The sequence below is a fragment of the Sphaeramia orbicularis genome, chromosome 19 (genome assembly GCF_902148855.1).
Source record: "Sphaeramia orbicularis chromosome 19, fSphaOr1.1, whole genome shotgun sequence".
NCBI lineage: Eukaryota > Metazoa > Chordata > Actinopteri > Kurtiformes > Apogonidae > Sphaeramia > Sphaeramia orbicularis.
Window position 1 is genome coordinate 41,597,609 of NC_043975.1, and position 18,741 is coordinate 41,616,349.

The 18,741-nt window shown below is 37.3% G+C and overlaps 1 protein-coding gene across 4 annotated transcripts in view; it reads right to left on the minus strand.

The window, feature by feature from the left end:
* Positions 1 to 18,741, minus strand: part of lrrc45 (leucine rich repeat containing 45) — a 61,390-nt gene that overhangs the window by 24,802 nt on the left and 17,847 nt on the right. For all 4 annotated transcript variants that reach the window (XM_030163146.1, XM_030163144.1, XM_030163145.1 and 1 more), the window contains exons 8-10: positions 17,326 to 17,384; positions 11,895 to 11,972; positions 10,577 to 10,712 (exon numbers count right to left, since the gene is read on the minus strand). In XM_030163146.1, coding sequence (XP_030019006.1) covers positions 10,577 to 10,712; positions 11,895 to 11,972; positions 17,326 to 17,384 — 273 coding nt within the window. The remainder of the gene's footprint in view (positions 1 to 10,576; positions 10,713 to 11,894; positions 11,973 to 17,325; positions 17,385 to 18,741) is intronic.

The following is an 18,741-nucleotide window of genomic DNA, read 5'->3' on the forward strand; positions in this document are numbered from 1 at the left end:
CCAACATGGAGGAGCAGATACTGAATGCGTCCCCATGGCAACAGGCAGACCAGGACGAATGGAGACGTAAGTGAGAGACAAGCTTCAGGAGTTCAGGAGGGTGTCCAACCACTAAACATCTGGTTTTCACACTATAAAAAAAACGGACACAATGGACATAATAAGGTAATGGTGTCACTCTACTCTCTCATTTAAGTTATGCAAGAAGCCGACTGAGAATGAGCGTTGTGACTTTATGTTGGACTTATCTAGAGGTTGTGGGAAGTATGTGCTGGTCAGTCACTCCACCACTAGGGAGGGCCCCAACCACTCGGGGGGTTTCAACCCTCTACCTTCCAACAGGAACTTCAGAGGGGTAATGACTCCTCTAAACTGGGAAGTCTATGTATCTTTACTAATGTTTTTGGATTTCTGTTATTGTTCTATTTTACAAACAAGGGAGATTCGTTTGTCCATTTTCACTATGACCAATATATACTCACAAAGTTTATTACTGCATGTATACAATACTCCATTCAAATCTAACCATTGGGTGATTGACAAAATATGGTAAAGTTAATTTCACTAAACGTTAATCAGCTTCTTAGCCCAATCAAACAGTCCAGACTTCTTACAAAATTAAAGAGAGAGAATATAGACATAGCATTCTTGCAAGAAACCCATATGACTGGTAAAGAGCACGAGAAACTTAAAAGACAAGAATTTAAATATGTTTGCTTCATCAAATGGTTTAAATCATACAAGAGGGGTTGTCATACTGATCTCTGGAAGAATAATATATGAACACATACTTACTACTAGTGATAAAGAAGGCAGATTCATAATGATAAAGGGGAAAGTTGATGGGAATTTATTTACCTTTTATAATGTATATATCCCCCCAGGATCAAAACCCGATTTTTATAAACAAATAGTAGATAGTATGGTAACGGAAGCCCAAGGGGCTCTCATGCAGAGGAGATTTCAACATCACCTTAAATCCCCGCCTTGATTCTTCAGGAACAAAAATATCTCAAACTCAGAAAACAACCAAGAAAATAAACTCAATGATGCTGGAATTGGGACTAATTGATGTCTGGAGACAACTGTACACATCAAATAGAGACTACACTTGTTTTTCATCTCCACGCTCAACATATTCAAGAATCGATTATTTTCTAATGTTTGGTACAGATTTTGGTAAAGTGCAACACTGCCGTATTGGAACAATGGATTTTTCTGATCACTGCCCTTTATATCTATTCTTAATGACTACATACAGGCAGAAACATACCCACTGGAGGTTCAACTCCAGTATACTGAACAGACACAGAATTGAACAGTTTTCAAAAGAAATATCAAACTATCCATCCATCCATCCATTATCCTCCGCTTTATCTGGGGACGGGTTGTGGGGTTACAGTCTAAGCAAGGATGCCCAGACTTCCCTCTCCCCAGACACCTCCTCCAGCTCTTCCGGGGGGACCCCGAGGCATTCCCAGGCCAGCCGAGAGACATAGTCTCTCCAGCGTGTCCTAGGTCTTCCCCAAGGTCTCCTCCCGGTGGGACATGCCCGGAACACCTCCCCAGGGAGGCATCCAGAAGGCATCTGAAACAGATGCCCAAGCCACCTCAGCTGGCCCCTCTCGATGTGGAGGAGCAGCGGTTCTACTCCGAGCTCCTTACCCTATCCCTAAGGGTGCACCCAGCCACCCTACGGAGGAAACTCATTTCAACCGCTTGTATCCGGGATCTTGTCCTTTCGGTCATGACCCAAAGCTCATGACCATAGGCGAGGGTAGGAACGTAGATTGACCGGTAAATCGAGAGCTTCGCCTCTCGGCTTCAGCTCCTTCTTCACCACGACAGACCAGTACAACGACCGCATCACTGCAGACACTGCACCGATCCGTCTGTCAATCTCATGCTCCATCCTTCCCTCACTTGTGAACAAGACCCCAAGATACTTAAACTCCTCCACTTGGGACTGTGATGTCGCCCGGTACGATGCAGCCGGGGCCCCACCCTGGAGCCAGGCCCAGGGTTGGGGCTCGAAAGCGAGTGCCTGGTGGCTGGGCCTTTGTCCATGGGGCCCGGCTGGGCACAGCCTGAAAGAGCAACGTGGGCCCGTCCTTCGGTGGACCCACCACCCGCCGAGGGAACCGTAGGGGCCAGGTGCATTGTGGATTGGGTGGCAGTCGACGTCAGGGGGCTCGACGACCCGATTCCCGGACACAGAGTCTGGGTCTTGGAAATATCAAACTACCTAGAATTTAATGATAATGGGGAGGTGTCTCCGCCCGTCATTTGGGATGCCTGTAAGGTGGTTATAAGAGGTCAAGTGATTCCTGTAACATCATTTTGTAAGAAACAGAGAATGGAAAAACTCAACTGCCTGCAATATGACTTAGAAAAACTAGAATCCAAATACAAAGACTTAAGAGATCCCAAAATTAAACTAGAAATGACAAGCAAAAGAAATCGAATTGAGGAAATACAAAGACAAGAAATTCAGAAGAAAGTAGTATATACTAAACAAAATTACTATGAAGGTGGTAGCAAGTATACAGAATTATTGTCCTATAAATTACGAAAGCAAAAGGGAGGAAACACAATATATAAGATAAGAGACCCTGAATCTAAGAAAATTTACCATCAAATGGAGGACATTAAAGAATGCTTTAAGAAATATTAAGAAAATCTATATCCACAACCTCATATCGATAATGACCAGAAAATGGAGACACTATTCGAATCATTAAAATTACCAACCCTGGTACACTGAAGACCAAAATAGAAGACTAATTTCACAAGTAACAAAAAGGAAATTCTATCAGCTATAAGTAGATTAAAAACCAACAAGTCCCCAGGAACTGATGGATTTACTCCAGAGTGGTACAAAAATCTAAAAGATGCTCTGATACCTATTTTGCTAAAAAAATTCAATTGGGCTCTGACGACGGGGGAATTTCCCAAGTCATGGAACAAAGCAATTATATCAGTAATACCTAAGGGTGGCAAGGATAAACTAGACTGTGCAAACTATAGACCAATTAGTGTTTTGAACCTCGATTATAAATTATTTACTTCGATCATTGCTTAAAGACTTGAACATTTTTTGCCTGAAATAATCAATTTGGATCAAACAGGATTTATCTCATCTCGTCAGACACATGATAACATTAGAAGATCTTTACATACTATCAGACACGTAAACCTAAATAAAATACTGGCTATGTTGATAAGCTTAGATGCGCAAAAAGCCTTTGATTCAGTCAGATGGGAATTTTTCTTTAAAGCTATGGAAAATTTTGGATTCAGCAAAGTAATTATCAAGACAATAGAGGCTTTATATAATAAGCCATTAGCAAAATTGAAAATAAACAGTGAGCTAACTGGCTCATTTGGGCTTGAGAGATCTACAAGACAGGGTTGCCCATTAAGTCCACTTTTATTTGCAATTTTTATTGAACCACTGGCACAGTGGATTAGACAGAACAACATGATCAAAGGTATAAAAATGGCAGCGGGAGAACAGAAGCTGGTTTCATTTTCGTACAATGTCCTCGTATACCTCTCGAGCCCAGCAAATTCACTACCTGAGCTGATGTCTGTACTGAGGGAATTTGGGTCATACTCAGGCTATAAACTAAATGAACAAAAAACCCAGGTCATTAATATTCATTACAACCCCCATCAGTTTCTTCGTTTAAAATATCATTTAGACTGGGACAAAAAAAATTTGTCAAATATTTGGGAATCATTTTGCCAACTAATTAAACTAAATTAGAAGAACTGAACTACGGCCCTCTGGAAAAGGAAATTATTTTTGACGTTAACAGATGGAATTTAATCCCTTATCTGAATATAAGTTCACGCATCGACTCAATTAGAATGAATGTACTACCAAGACTTCTGTGTTTATTTCAGTCCGTGCCTATAGAAAAACCAGAACACTACTTTTCAGAGTGGGACAAAATTATTTCATAATTTATTTGGTCTGAAAAAAAGCCAAGAGTAAGATATAAACTCTTGCAACTAGCGAAAGAGAGAGGGGGGTTGGCCCTTCCAAGCTTAGTGGACTGTTATAGAGCTGCTCAATTGAGACCATTGATTGGCTGGTGCAAGCCCAATTACAGATCTAGATGGAAAGAGATAGAGAGCACAATGGGGAAGGGACTACCAATTAATACATTAATAGGAGACCCCTTCATTAAGCACCCATCTGACGGACTCTGACAACCCATATATAATGAGCTCATTAAAGACATGGAAGGGACTAATTAAAAAATATCAAATGGAGGGGAGGACTCAAATTTTAAAGTGGTTTGCCTATGACCCGGAATTCTTACCCAGTAAATATGACTTGAGGTTCAGAGGTTGGACTGCAAATGGCCTTACAACATACTCTACACTCCTAAGAAAAGGTACAATGTTAACCCTCCAGAATCTTAAAGACAATTATAATCTACAAAATCAGGACCATTTTAGGTATCTACAAATCAGAGATTTTATTTGGAAAACAAAAATTTAAGGATCATACGACAGTTGGAGATGAAATCCTGGATATTTTCCAAAAGCTTATAACAATGGTACCTACCAAAAGATAATTTCTAGACTACACTCTCTCTCCAGAATATAAAGGGAGACCATACTCTGGACATTAAAACGAGACGGGAATCAGAGGGCAACCTCATGATAACAATGGACAAATGGGACAAAATCTGTAGACAACAATGGACAAACACAAGCTTCCCCCCCCCGGAGGGAATACAGCTGGAAGAACTTGACTCGATTCTTTTGTACCCCAGCACAGAAAGCTAAGTACTCTAACCAGAATGTATGTTGGAGGTCCTGTGGAAGTACGGTGGCAAACCACTTCCATATCCTCTGGGATTGTCCCTTGGTGGCTCCATTCTGGAGATGTGTCCATGGCCTCCTGGAGGTAGTTCTTAAGTTTAAAATTTGTTTTGACTTTAAGACCATGTATCTCAATGATTTAGAAGAACTCAAGTGTACTAAGAGTGATAAATGGTTATTGAGATTACTCTTACTGGCAAGTAAGAAGGCCCTGACCAGAAAATGGCTGAAAAGAGACATACCTACTATAAATGACTGGATTGATGTAGTGTACAATATATATGTCATGGAGAGAATCACATTTAATTTAAGATGTAAAACTGATATTTTTGCTGAAAATTGGTCAAAGTGGCTCACTTATGTTGTAACTGTGAGACCAGACTTTGTATAATTTCAAAGGACCCTCAAACTTTACTGTAAAGGAAAAAAAATAAATAAATAATATGGGTATACGAGTATAGTGATGCATGTGTGTGATGTATGTATATGTGGACTAGATGCTGCTCTAAGGCTGGAATCCCCCCCCTGTTGTTTTTTTATTTTTGTATTATTTTGTTAGTGTAAGCATTTGTGTTATGGTTTTCTCAAAAACAAAATAAAAAGTAAAAACATGTCCAAAACAAGACAACAACAAAACAAAAAACATCCAGAAGCATCTCAGTCCTGGCCAGAGCAAAAGGGAGATTAGATCAAAAAATCACTTCACAGTCTGTATAATTCATTGATCTTGCCTTATTTAAGTTACTGTTTGGGGGTATGGGGAAATACATATGCAAGTTCATTACAAAGACTTTTTATACTGCAAAAAAGAGCAATAAGAATTGTTCACAATGTTGGTTTTCGGAGAACACACGAATCCACTATTTTTACAATCTAAAACTTTAAAACTCTAAAACTCATTGACCTTGTGGAGTTCAAAATTATTCAAATAATGCATAAAGCAAAGAATAACTTACTTCCGGGCAATATTCCAGAAATGTTTTGTGACAGAGAAGGAGGTTATGACTTAATGGGAAAGTTAAATTTAAAGATTCATAAAGTACGCAGCAAGGTTATTATCGTTAACGAAAACGAACGAAATGACGAAAACTAAAATTGAAAAAACATTTTCGTTAACTGAAATAATAAAAACTCTAATTAAAAGAAAAAAACGATAACTAACTGAAACTGTATCGTGAGCTTACAAAACTAACTAAAACGTATAAAAATTATGGATACAATTCCCTTCGTTTTCGTCTTTGTCAATGTCGGATTGATATGAAATTAATTTATTTGGCTCCAGCAGTTTGAGCTGGTGACACCATATGACACTACACAGTCTGTCATGTCTGGTCACTGGTGGTTTCCAGTCGTCTTCTGGTCCCCACTCTACCTGGAACATACAGACTAAAGCTGGGACACAGCAGCACAGTCCTGTCTGGGGTTTACTGTAGTGATACATGGGTCAGGTTTTTTTTTTTTTTTTTTGGCGTACCGTGTGTGTGCGCGTGAGTGACAGAGACAGAGCAGAGCTAAAGGACAGTCAAACAGGACTAGCATCCAGGTTAAAACTGGAGAGTTTATCACCATGAAAAGGCCTTCCAAGCCCTGAACTGCACAGTTTAGAAGAGGAGAAAAGACGAGGATGAAAACTAATCCAATTACAGAGGTATGGAACCTGTTAGAATGTTAAAAAACGTTTGATGTTACTAGCTACAGCTAGCTGAACTGAACTGAAGCAAAGTTAGCTAATAATGAAACTGGAGATGATTAAGAGATGAGATATCTGCTAAGGTGTGGTTTACTGATGAGGAACTGGGTTATATATGTTTATAAGTGGTTTATATATGTTTCTGTCTGCTTTAACTGCTGGTTAGCTGGTTTATAATATGTTCCTATCTGCTTTAACTGCTGGTTAGCTGGTTTATAATAGGTTCCTATCTGCTTTAATTGCTGGTTAGCTGGTTTATAATAGGTTCCTATCGGCTTTAACTGCTGGTTAGCTGGTTATATATGTTTCTATCTGCTTTAACTGCTGGTTAGCTGGTTTATAATATGTTCCTATCTGCTTTAACTGCTGGTTAGCTGGTTTATAATAGGTTCCTATCTGCTTTAACTGCTGGTTAGCTGGTTTATAATAGGTTCCTATCGGCTTTAACTGCTGGTTAGCTGGTTATATATGTTTCTATCTGCTTTAACTGCTGGTTAGCTGGTTTATATATGTTCCTATCTGCTTTAACTGCTGGTTAGCTGGTTATATATGTTTCTATCTGCTTTAACTGCTGGTTAGCTGGTTATATATGTTTCTATCTGCTTTAACTGCTGGCTGCTTTGTGCATCTCCTCTCATGCTTTGCACATCTTCGCATTGTTTCACGTAAGTGACGTTGTGTATGGATTGCACCCCCCCTCAACCTGCTATAGGGAATTTATACATTGTACGGTACATTGGGTCTCTGCTCAGTCCATGAGCCGCCCTAACCCGACCCCCAAATAAAGTGTCCAGGGTAACCCATATCCGCGCCTCACTAATTTCTTTGAATAGGATGATGAGGAAGATAAAATATATGAAATAACTAAAACTAATACTAAAACTAAACTAAACTAAAACTAAGCATTCAGAAAAAAACGATAACTAATAAAAACTAACAAACCTGCTCTAAAAACTAATTAAAACTAACTGAATAAGAGAAAAAAAAGTCAAAACTAATTAAAACTAAACTATAATTAAAAATCCAAAACTATTATAACCTTGGTACGCAGTAGGTTAAAAAGTTTCTGTAAAACTGTGGAACAAATTGTGTGTGGAGATAAAACAAACATATTCATTCATTCATTCATTTTCTGAACCCGCTTTATCCTCACTAGGGTCACGGGGGTCACTTGGAGCCTATCCTTGCTACATAGGGGTGAAGGCGGGGTACACCCTGGACAAGTCGCCAGTTCATCGCAGGGCTGACATATAGAGACAAACAATCACTCTCACATTCACACCTATGGGCAATTTAGATTAACCAATTAATCTATTAGTGCATGTCTTTGGATGGTGGGAGGAAGCCGGAGTACCCGGAGAGAACCCATGCAGACATGGGGAGAACATGCAAACTCCACACAGAAAGGTCCCACCCCCCGTCGACTGGTGTTGGAATTGAACTCAGGACCTTCTTGCTGTGAGGTATGAGTGCTAACCACTGCACCACCATATCACCCAAAAAAAAAAACATAATTCAGTTAAAAAAAAAAAAAAAGATATTAAGAATTGCTTCTTATGAGGTACAGTATTTAATAATGACAATGAGGCCTGTTTGTTTATGGATAATGTTGTACTGATAAATATACTGTAATTATTGAAGAAAATAATTGAACTGTTGAGTCTGTTTGTAGGACTGTACTGCCAAGATCATATTGTTGTGTATAATTCAACTAGTGCATTATATATTAGTTATGGGTTGAATGCTAAATTAGGAAAAATATATTGTTTGATTCTTGTATCAAATTAGTGATAAAGGTGTAAAAGTATTTGAGGGGTAGGATTAAAAAAGTTTATACTTCTTCCTACTCTTTTTTTGACCACATGCAAAATTCAGACTTGTACTTGAAGATAAATTCTGTTCATTTAAATGTTATTTTGTTTTCATCTTATTTTGCTTTGTTTTATTTTTGTTTCTTTGCATGTTCAAAATAAATGAATAAATAAAATAAATAAAATAGTGTGTTTGCTCTTGTGTTTCTATTTTCTACTGTGTGTTATGCTGCTGCTGCTGCACAGGAATCTCCCAGTTTGGGATCAATAAAATATGTCCGTCTATTCATCCATCTATCGTAGAGCACAACATATGTCATGTTTTGTCCTGTTTTCACTTCCTCTCATTTTTCCTTTTGTTCATTGTGCTACTTGTCTATGTTTACTTTTGTCCATTTTCTTTCCTGTTTTGATAATCTTTTCATTTTGTTTCGTTTTCTTAACTCTTTCGGTGCCAGACAGTTAAGGGGCTAATAAGCCTTAAAAGTGCCACAGAATTTGGCCGTTTTTCAGTATTTCGTGTCGTTTTTATAATCGAAGTCTGAATCGTCATCAGAACTCATTTTCTAGCAGATGGGACTGTTTTGACAGATCGCTGTGTTTAGGTTATTACTACAAAATGGCCACCTAATTTGCATATGATTTCATTCATAAATTCATTCATAAAATTTCCCAAGCAGAAAATGAAACGCGAGCTCTTCCTTGGTCAAAAACCGCTCGGTAACATCCGACCAATTGCTACTTAGATTCAAAACGCACCGGACGCAGCCGATTCATTATTGATCATAATTTGCATAATTTATTCGGTCGCGTGACCTCAAATTCCCGTCTGGTCTCAAAAGGGGGACACAGAAAGAACGTCATCGAAATGTGAGAAAGAAATGGGGGTGGATGGTTTGTTTGTACACAAATATGGCGTGTTCTCCAAAGCCGATCTGATCGGCCCGTGGCACTTTAAAGGTTGTATTCGTAAAGCCGATTTAATCGGCCCATGGCATTGAAAGAGTTAATTTTTCTCATTCATTTTGTTAATTATCTATCAGACATTTTTTCCATTATCCATCTATCCATCTATCTATCTATCTATCTATCTTGAAGACACTATGGGCATGTTTTGTCTTGTTTTCACTTCCTTTCATTTGTAAATATTCTGTCCATCTATTCCTCATGTTTAACCAATGACACAGTCAAGAAAAAGATGGAATAATTTAGGAATTTGGAAATAATGATTTAAAATAATGAATGTGATGTGAAAGAGGTTATGAGAAACATGATTTGGTCCAAATGCAGAAGGAAAGGAAAGGTCTAGTACTTAAGGACCAAACATGAGCAAACAAATGAATGTTCCTCACAGAAGGACGGGAGGGGCTTTGGATAATTCAGTCTTATATAGTATGTCCGACCCATAGTAGAGTATATGAGTGTTTCTATGAACCTGGTCCTAAAACAGGACAGAGGGGCTAAAAATTCAAACAGATGTCGACAAATGTTCTGAAGCAGGTTTGGAAGAACTTTGGGTCTATTTGAAAAATAAATATTTCCTGAGATAAAAGAGAAATTATGTTTCAGATAAAACACATTTTTATATTATTTTACATTATATTTAATTAAAAAATCTGAATGTAACATGTATCAAAAGGACAAGAAAATTACACGCTACTATTTTATTGAATATCTCTTTATTCTGTCACAGGTGCATTTTGGGAATCTTAGTAAATATTCAAGGCAGAGTGTTTGACAAAAATGACCGCTGTTGAAAAATCACTGGTGATTTATGTGTTTAAATGTTCAGGTTCTGTATGTGACACCAGTGGACACGATGGGTTCCACACCAAACCTGGAATGACACTGAGATTGATGACAAACCCACATGTGTGGATTAGAAAAACCACTGGGATCGACACATTGAACACAGTGTCTTTATTTAGAGTCTATAGAAGAGCATTTACACACGTTTTCACATCTAATGCACTGACACCTAGGGAGATTTAATGTCCATATTTGGGTCCTATTTTTAGACTCAATATTTGATTATAAATTCATTAATTATGGGATGCATCAGAGCCAGAGTAACATTATAGTGCCTTTCTCTGAGGTCATCATTAGGTCCATCCTGGGGGTAAATATGTCTACATTTACCTTTTATTATTGGGTCTAAACAGATGGAAAAGTGACAGATACTAAAATAAACCCAGTTTCATAGAAGCACCCACATACATATAGTTTTCATGTGTACCTCTTGCTCTCTCTTCCTGTCTCTGTTGTGTTGTTGCCTCTGGTCTTCTCTCACTGTCTTTACTCGTGTCAGTAGTTCTCCCATGTTGTGGTTTTTCTGCTCAGAGAGGGCGAGGGCAGCCTCCACCATCTGCAATCTGCAGGAAAACCACTGGATCAGAGGGGGTGGAAGAGCGTCTGACAGTCCTTAGACACATGTGTACAGGTCATTTAAAGGGGAGATTTGAACATCACAGTCATGAAAGGACATCAAATGAGTCTGGAGAGAGAACAGCCTAAGTACACTGATAACATACGACATCAGAAACTTGCTGACAAATCTTCACTTGCTGTAATCTTCTCTGTCCACTTGGTTTGTTTTTTCTGTGTTCACTTCCTGTCATCTTCTCTCTCCACTTGGTTTGTTTTTTCTGTCTTCACTTTCTGTCATCTTCTCTCTCCTTGGTTTGTTTTTTCGGTCTTCACTTCCCGTCATCTTCTCTCTCCACTTGGTTTGTTTTTTCGGTCTTCACTTTCCTCCTTGTCTGCACTTACAGGTCAGTTCATTTTAAATCTATAAGTAGAAATCTGCTTTGTTCTGTTTTTTATGAAATGAAACATTCTGAAAATGTCTCAGACCTTTGTCATTAAATACAGCAGATGCACCACCTGAACTGAACCAACCCTTCTTTGAATGTACCAGCAGTGGTCAGTATGAGGCTCATACTGTGGATGTTCACTCACATGTCAGCTGAATTGAACCTGTGTCCACTTGACCAGCCCTTCTTTCAATGGACCAGCAGTGGTCAATATGAAGCTCAGACTGTGAATGTCCACTCTCATTTCAGCTGAAGTGAACCTGTGTCCACTTGACCAGCCCTTCTTTGAATGGACCAGCAGTGGTCAGTATGAAGCTCAGACTGTGGATGTCCACTCACATTTCAGCTGAACTGAACCTGTGTCCACTTGACCAGACCTTCTTTGAATGGACCAGCAGTGGTCAGTATGAAGCTCAGACTGTGGATGTCCACTCACATTTCAGCTGAACTGAACCTGTGTTCACTTGACCAGCCCTTCTTTGAATGGACCAGCAGTGGTCAGTTTGAAGCTCAGATTGTGGATGTAAACTCACATTTCAGCTGCAGCTCCTAAAGAATATGACTGATCCACTGATGGACTCGTCCTGTCAGGTTCTACTGCACAGACTCATTCAGATTGATTTTGACATGAAAAATAAAGATGTGCATGTACCTTATATAAAAAAGTTTGAACACAGCAGAGCATGTTGTTGTCAGTGTGAACATGTATGAACAGAAAATACACAAAGAACATGTGATTACTTGGCGGTGAGAGAGTTGACAGCTGACTTCCTGTCGTTCAGCGCTTCCTGCAGTTGGCTGATCTGAATGGACGTTGACCTGTTGGACACACACACACAACTGAAGTCATGGACGGTGCATGTCAGCTTCACACATACGCATCTGTGACAAACACATTCCTGTTTGACAGTGGATGAAAAGTGATCATCATATAACATACAATTCCAAAATAAAAACCAACACTGGGACAGAAAAGAAAAGAACTCACACTATGAACTAAACAGATGTTGTTTCCTTCTTCTGTTTCATTTGTGAACATACATTCATTCCTCACATTCAGACTATAACACACACTATAACACAATTCAGATCTAGTAATGAGTTAGGCTGAACTGAATTCACCCCTTGGCCCCTCCTCCTCCGTTTTGAGCGTACATGTGAAGGGGTAGTGTTGTCCTGATTCTAGTGATGTTCAAAGGGGTCCTGTGGATGTGGACAGGGGTCTGGACCAGTACACATGTTGTGCTAATGCTCTAAAAGTGTTGTTCTAATGTTCTAAAACACATGTTCCTTTCACCTTACATGTGTTTTTCTTGTTCATTGTGGGTTTTTTTGTTGTTGTTTTTTTTAATCACTTCAACACTTACTGTAAAATCCTTTGAGGAGACTTTGTTGTGATATTGGGCTCTATAAATAAAATTGAATGGAATTGTATTTTTCATATTTACTTCTTGTATTTTATTTTATTTTTTTGCTTCTTACAGGTAAGGAAACAAATATGGTAACTTCATTGACCTTGATTTTCTACATAATACAAAAAAAAAAAAAATGTATGTGTATATGGGTACATGTACGTGTGTATATGTATGTATATGCATGTGTGTGGGTGTGTATGTGTGTATATATTAGGCCTGTAACGGTACACATACTGAACCGAACCGTTTCAGTATGCACCTATTCGGTTAGGTCCACAGCTGTACTGAAACGTCAAAGTATGATGAGAAAAAGAAAAAGGGCCGAAAGATGTTGTTCGATGCAGAACTTTAAATCTGCGCAAGTTCCACACGGACATATTGAAGGAGCACACATTGACCCGAAATATGAAATAGCAGCTGTTATAAGGTTAAAAAAAATACAACAAATATGATGTCAACCTGAAGGGAAGAGATTGAAGATGCTCCGCCATCATTACAGTCCTGTTTGGGATCACTACGGGTTCAGGTGAAAGACAACAACGTGGAAAGAGAAGATAAGACAAACGCTGTTTGGCCCCTAGGAACTACGGTAGTTCTGAACACTTACAGTAGCTCTGTCTGTCTGTCTCTCTCTCTGTCACACACACGCTGTATAATGGAGGAACAGAATCTGGGAGTTGGATGTTGAAAGTATATAAAGTTTCACTTTCGTTTCATGCCAGCGTTAGTTACGTTAGTAATGGACCGGTATATAACTGCGCCCCCGCCCGTGCGCACCCCCCTCTGTGTTGTTGACAAATCACACCCTGTACACACACACACACAAGCACACAAAGTGGCCTAAACAGTTAGCTGTCCTAAAACAAATAATTAGGTTAATTTGTTTGTCAATGTTGCTCTTCAGTTTGTTAAAAGTGAATCCCAGATTGCCCTCTTCTTAATGTTGCACTTCATGTGTAATTTTTTTGTTGTTATTTTTATGCAGAGTGTGAACTGACAGAACTGTGATTAGATTTTTGTTGTTTGTTCAAAACTACCTTTCAGGGAAAAGTGCAATACTAATGTTTAAAATACATTTAGTAATATTTTATTAATTTTATTTTCTATTTGATTTATAGCAAAAGATTTATATTACTCCTGTTTTTCTATATTCTATTATCTCCAAACATTGGTGGAAAAATGTTCAAAAATTCATAAATGCATTGAAGACATTTTGAGGGGTTTTCTTTCTTCCCGTACCAAACCGAAAAAAAAAAAAAAAAAAAAAAAACGAACCATGGCTTTGAAAACCAAAAATGTACCAACCCAAAAATTTTGTGTACCATTACAGGTAGGGCTGTGTATTGACAAGAATCAGGCGATACATTACAAAACCCAATACTAGGATCATGATAAGATATATCACAATATATAATGATATCGCTAAAAAGGCAATTTTTTACATTTCTTTTTAAAAAATGATTATTTCCTTGAAATATTGAATTACACCAGAAATCTGCACAAATACAAAACACATTTTTATTTGATCAAAACAGGATCTAATATTATGTCACAAAATGTTCCTGTGTTCAAACTTAACTTATGTTTTACAGCCATTGCAGTTTAAGATCCTTTTCAAATATTCATATTCTATTAGTACAGAACTCACATCATGACATTATTTTTGTGCGATCCCAACAAAGAAACTAACATTATTTAATAAAAGAGTGTTAAATAATAATAAATAAAATATAAACAAAGAAGAAAAACAAAAAAACAAAAATGAACCTCCACAAAATCTGCCATTGAATAAATACCTAAAAATATCGATACAGTACTTTTTAATATTGATACAGTATTGTGAAATAAAATATCACGATGTATATATATATATATATATATATATATATATATATATATATATATATATATATATGTATATATATATATATATATATATACAGAGTGGGGAAGCAAATATTACAATGAACATTTAGTTGTTTTTTCTCAGCAGGCACTACGTCAATTGTTTTGAAACCAAACATATATTGATGTCATAATCATACCTAACACTATTATCCATACCTTTTCAGAAACTTTTGCCCATATTAGTAATCAGGAAAGCAAACGTCAAAGAGTGTGTGATTTGCTGAATGCACTCGTCACACCAAAGGAGATTTCAAAAATAGTTGGAGTGTCCATAAAGACTGTTTATAATGTAAAGAAGAGAATGACTATGAGCAGAACTATTACGAGAAAGTCTGGAAGATACTATTAAAGAAGAATGGGAGAAGTTGTCACCTGAATATTTGAGGAACACTTGCGCAAGTTTCAGGAAGCGTGTGAAGGCAGTTATTGAGAAAGAAGGAGGACACATAGAATAAAAACATTTTCTATTATGTCAATGTTCTTGTGGCAAATAAATTCTCATGACTTCCAATAAACTACTTGGTCATACACTGTCTTTCAATCCCTGCCTCAAAATACTGTAAATTTTGCTTCCCCACCCTGTACACACATATATATATATATATATATATATATATAGATATATAGATAGATAGATAGATAGATAGATAGATAGATAGATAGATAGATAGATAGATATTGGTTGTGGGCAGCGATTAAAATGTTTAACTGCAATTAATCGCATGGATTTGTGTGATTAATCACGATTAATTGCATAGTTGGGGGAGGGGGGAGGTGGCATAAACAGCGTGTTTTGCCTTTGCCTTTCAGTGATATTTCAGACTTGAAGTACTCCGGTGATAAAAATTATTCCACGTCAGTGCTTCCAAACAACTGTGTCCTTCTCAACCCCACCATCTGAAGACATTTAAAATGAAAATGTCCATGTAAAAGACCTGTACTTTTCTCCACGTTTATGTCCCCACCAGTTTATTTCCGCTTGTGAGTGACTGACAGGAGTCTTAAGCCCACTAATAAGTACTAATACTAATAAGCCCAATAATATGTGATGTTCAGTTGTTAAAAGCAAGCAAAGGGGGCCCTCTAGTGGTCGGAATAAGTTGCACTAACGTATGTTTTATCCTTTCAGTGTTCCCGTAGTCAGTTCGGACATAAGAAAGAACTAATAGACACGTTTCTTTGTAGGGCCTGTGAGTATTTTATGTTCAGTTTTGTTCTGTTTATGTTTATGTTCTTGTCTGGTGAGGATGTGATATTGTAATGTTCTGTATTGATCTATAATGCCTTGTATTGTTCTGTACTGTTCTGTATTGCTCTGTTTTGTTCTGTATTGGTCTGTATTGTTCTGTTTTGTTCTGTACTGTTCTGTATTGTTCTGTTTTGTTCTATAATGTCCTGTATTGTTCTGTTTTGTTCTATAATGTTCTGTATTGTTCTGTTTTGGTGTAGTGAAATGTTGTGATGGGTTGTGTGTGGTGTGAGGGGTTGGAGTTTTAAAAGCAATGCTTCTTCCATCCCCTTTTCAAACCATGTGTTGTCCAGTCGTCATCTGTTAAGTGTATAAATGCGGTAGCAGGTTTGAAATAAACGTGTGAAATGAAATGAAATGAGTTGCTGTAAGAATGAATAGTATAAAATATATATAGGCTGGCATATTATACCTAAACACAACCAATGAATTTACATAAACTTAGCATGAGCCTTCATAAAGAATTAGCAACCCATCTCCGACTGCTAACATAAACAAATTAGCTTAAACATGTTAATAACACATTGTAATAAACATCCAAAATAACGTCATAAACATGTTTCTAATGACACGTTTGCATGTGAAATTATTTAGCAAACAACAGAATGATTGATACATACAGGCGTTGCTTCTGCAGGAGTTACAGGGTGGGGAAGCAAAATTTACAATATTTTAAGGCAGGGATTGAAAGACAGTGTATGACCAATTAGTTTATTGAAAGTCATGAGAATTTATTTGCCACAAGAAAATTTACATAATAGAAAATGTTTTTATTCAGTGTGTCTTCCTTCTTTCTCAATAACTGCCTTCACATGCTTCCTGAAACTTGCGCAAGTGTTCCTCGAATATTCGGGTGACGACTTCTCCCATTCTTCTTTAATAGTATCTTCCAGACTTTTTCGTAATAGTTCTGCTCATAGTCATTCTCTTCTTTACATTATAAACAGTCTTTATGGACACTCCAACTATTTTTGAAATCTCCTTTGGTGTGACGAGTGCATTCAGCAAATCACACACTCTTTGACGTTTGCTTTCCTGATTAGTCATATGGGCAAAAGTTTCTGAAAAGGTATGGATAATAGTGTTAGGTATGATTATGACATCAATATATGTTTGGTTTCAAAACAATTGACGTAGTGCCTGCTGAGAAAAAACAACTAAATCTTCATTGTAAATTTTGCTTCCTCACCCTGTACACAAAGTTTGATTCAGCATTACTCGGAAAGTTCGCTTTCTCCTCTCAGCTACGTGCACAGTTCACACAGAGCACCGGCGTGTGGAGCGCCAAAATAAAAGCATGAGTTTCAAAATAAGAGTCCGTATGTATAAATGAACTAAGACTTGCTCGAAAGGCAGAACAGCATTAACGGGAGATTAAAAAAATTGTCGGCGTTATTTAATGAATGAGTTAACGCGGTAATAACGCGTTAACTTGCCCAGCCCTAATATATATATATACAGTATGTATATGTAAATGTATGCACACATGGCAAATAAAATGTTTTGAATCTTTTGAAAAGTAATGAAGTCTTGTGATGTCCTCCAATAACACACTTATTTTGAATTTCAGAGTATTTCTGTAAAGAGTTAAGGCTGTCACCTGTTGGAGCGTCCCATCTCCTCCTTCTGTCGGTCGATGGTCTCCAACAAACCAAGGAACTGGAAAAGGACCACAGTCCCAGTTAGTGACCAACAAACACCAGCTGTATACCCTGTAAAAGCTACAGATTAGAGCTGTGCACAGGCAGCGCTCAGTGTTCTAAACCTCAAAAACACTGAGTAGCATTGTATGGATGTTCAGTGTTCTGGTTTAGGACAGGGGGGTCAAATATACGGGCCCACCAAAGGGTCCAATCCAACCTGTGGGATAAATTTGGAAAAAACATGGCACTGGAAATTTTTTAAAAATCCATCCTTTTAGTCCAGGGGCCACACACAAACCTATTTCAGTCTGAAGAGGGTCAGACCAGTAAAATACAATCAGAATAACATAGAAATAATGACAACTCCATTTTAGTGTTAAAAAAAAAGCCAAATTACATGAAAATGTTCAGATGTAGAAACTATCCTTTAAAATATGTGAATAACCTGAAAAAAATATACACAACCTGAAATATCTTTAGTGAAGTCAGTGTAATTGGACCAATATTCGGCCTGCTACTGTTTTGTGTATTTTAGATCAACTGGGATGTTAAGTACATGTGTAAATGATAAACTGAGACATACTATCAATAAAGTTTCACTTAAATTCTTCTTCAGAAATTTCAGGTTGTTCATGTTATTCACATTTTCTAAAAGATGTTTTGTAGGTGTAAACATTTCCATAATATAACTTTACCTTTTTTTACATTATTGTACTGGTCCACTTCAGATCCTACTGGTCTGAACCAAGGCTCTAATAGTTTTGGATTTTTCATTATAGTTTAGTTTTATTTAGTTTTGATTTATTTTTCTCTAATTAAGTTAGTTTTAATTAGTTTTTAGAGCATATTTGATAGTTTTTATTAGTTTTCATTCTTTCCTAAATGCTTAGTTTTAGTTTAGTTTTAGTATTAATTTTAGTTTTGTCGTATCTTTTCTCTTCTTCTCCGTCGTATTCAAATGAATCCCAGACAGGACTCTGCTGATTTCTCCCAACTTTAGTCTCCATGTTTCCAGGTAGAGTGGGGACCAGAAGACGACTCTAAACCACAAGTGACCACAAGTGACGGACCATTAAATATCATATGGTGCCAGCAGCTAAAATTGCTAGAGTGAAATAAATCGATTTCGTATCAAACCGACACTGACAAAGACAAAAAGGAAGGGAATTTTATCCATAATTTTTATCCGTTTTAGTTTTGTAAGAACACAATACAGTTTCAGTTAATTATCGTTTGTTTTTGTTTTTTTCTTTTAATTATAGTCTTTATTTATTTCAGTTAACGAAAATGTTTTTTCAATTCTAGTTTTCATCATTTCGTTAGTTTTCGTTAATGATAATAACCTTGGTCTGAACATGTCCCCTGAACTAAAA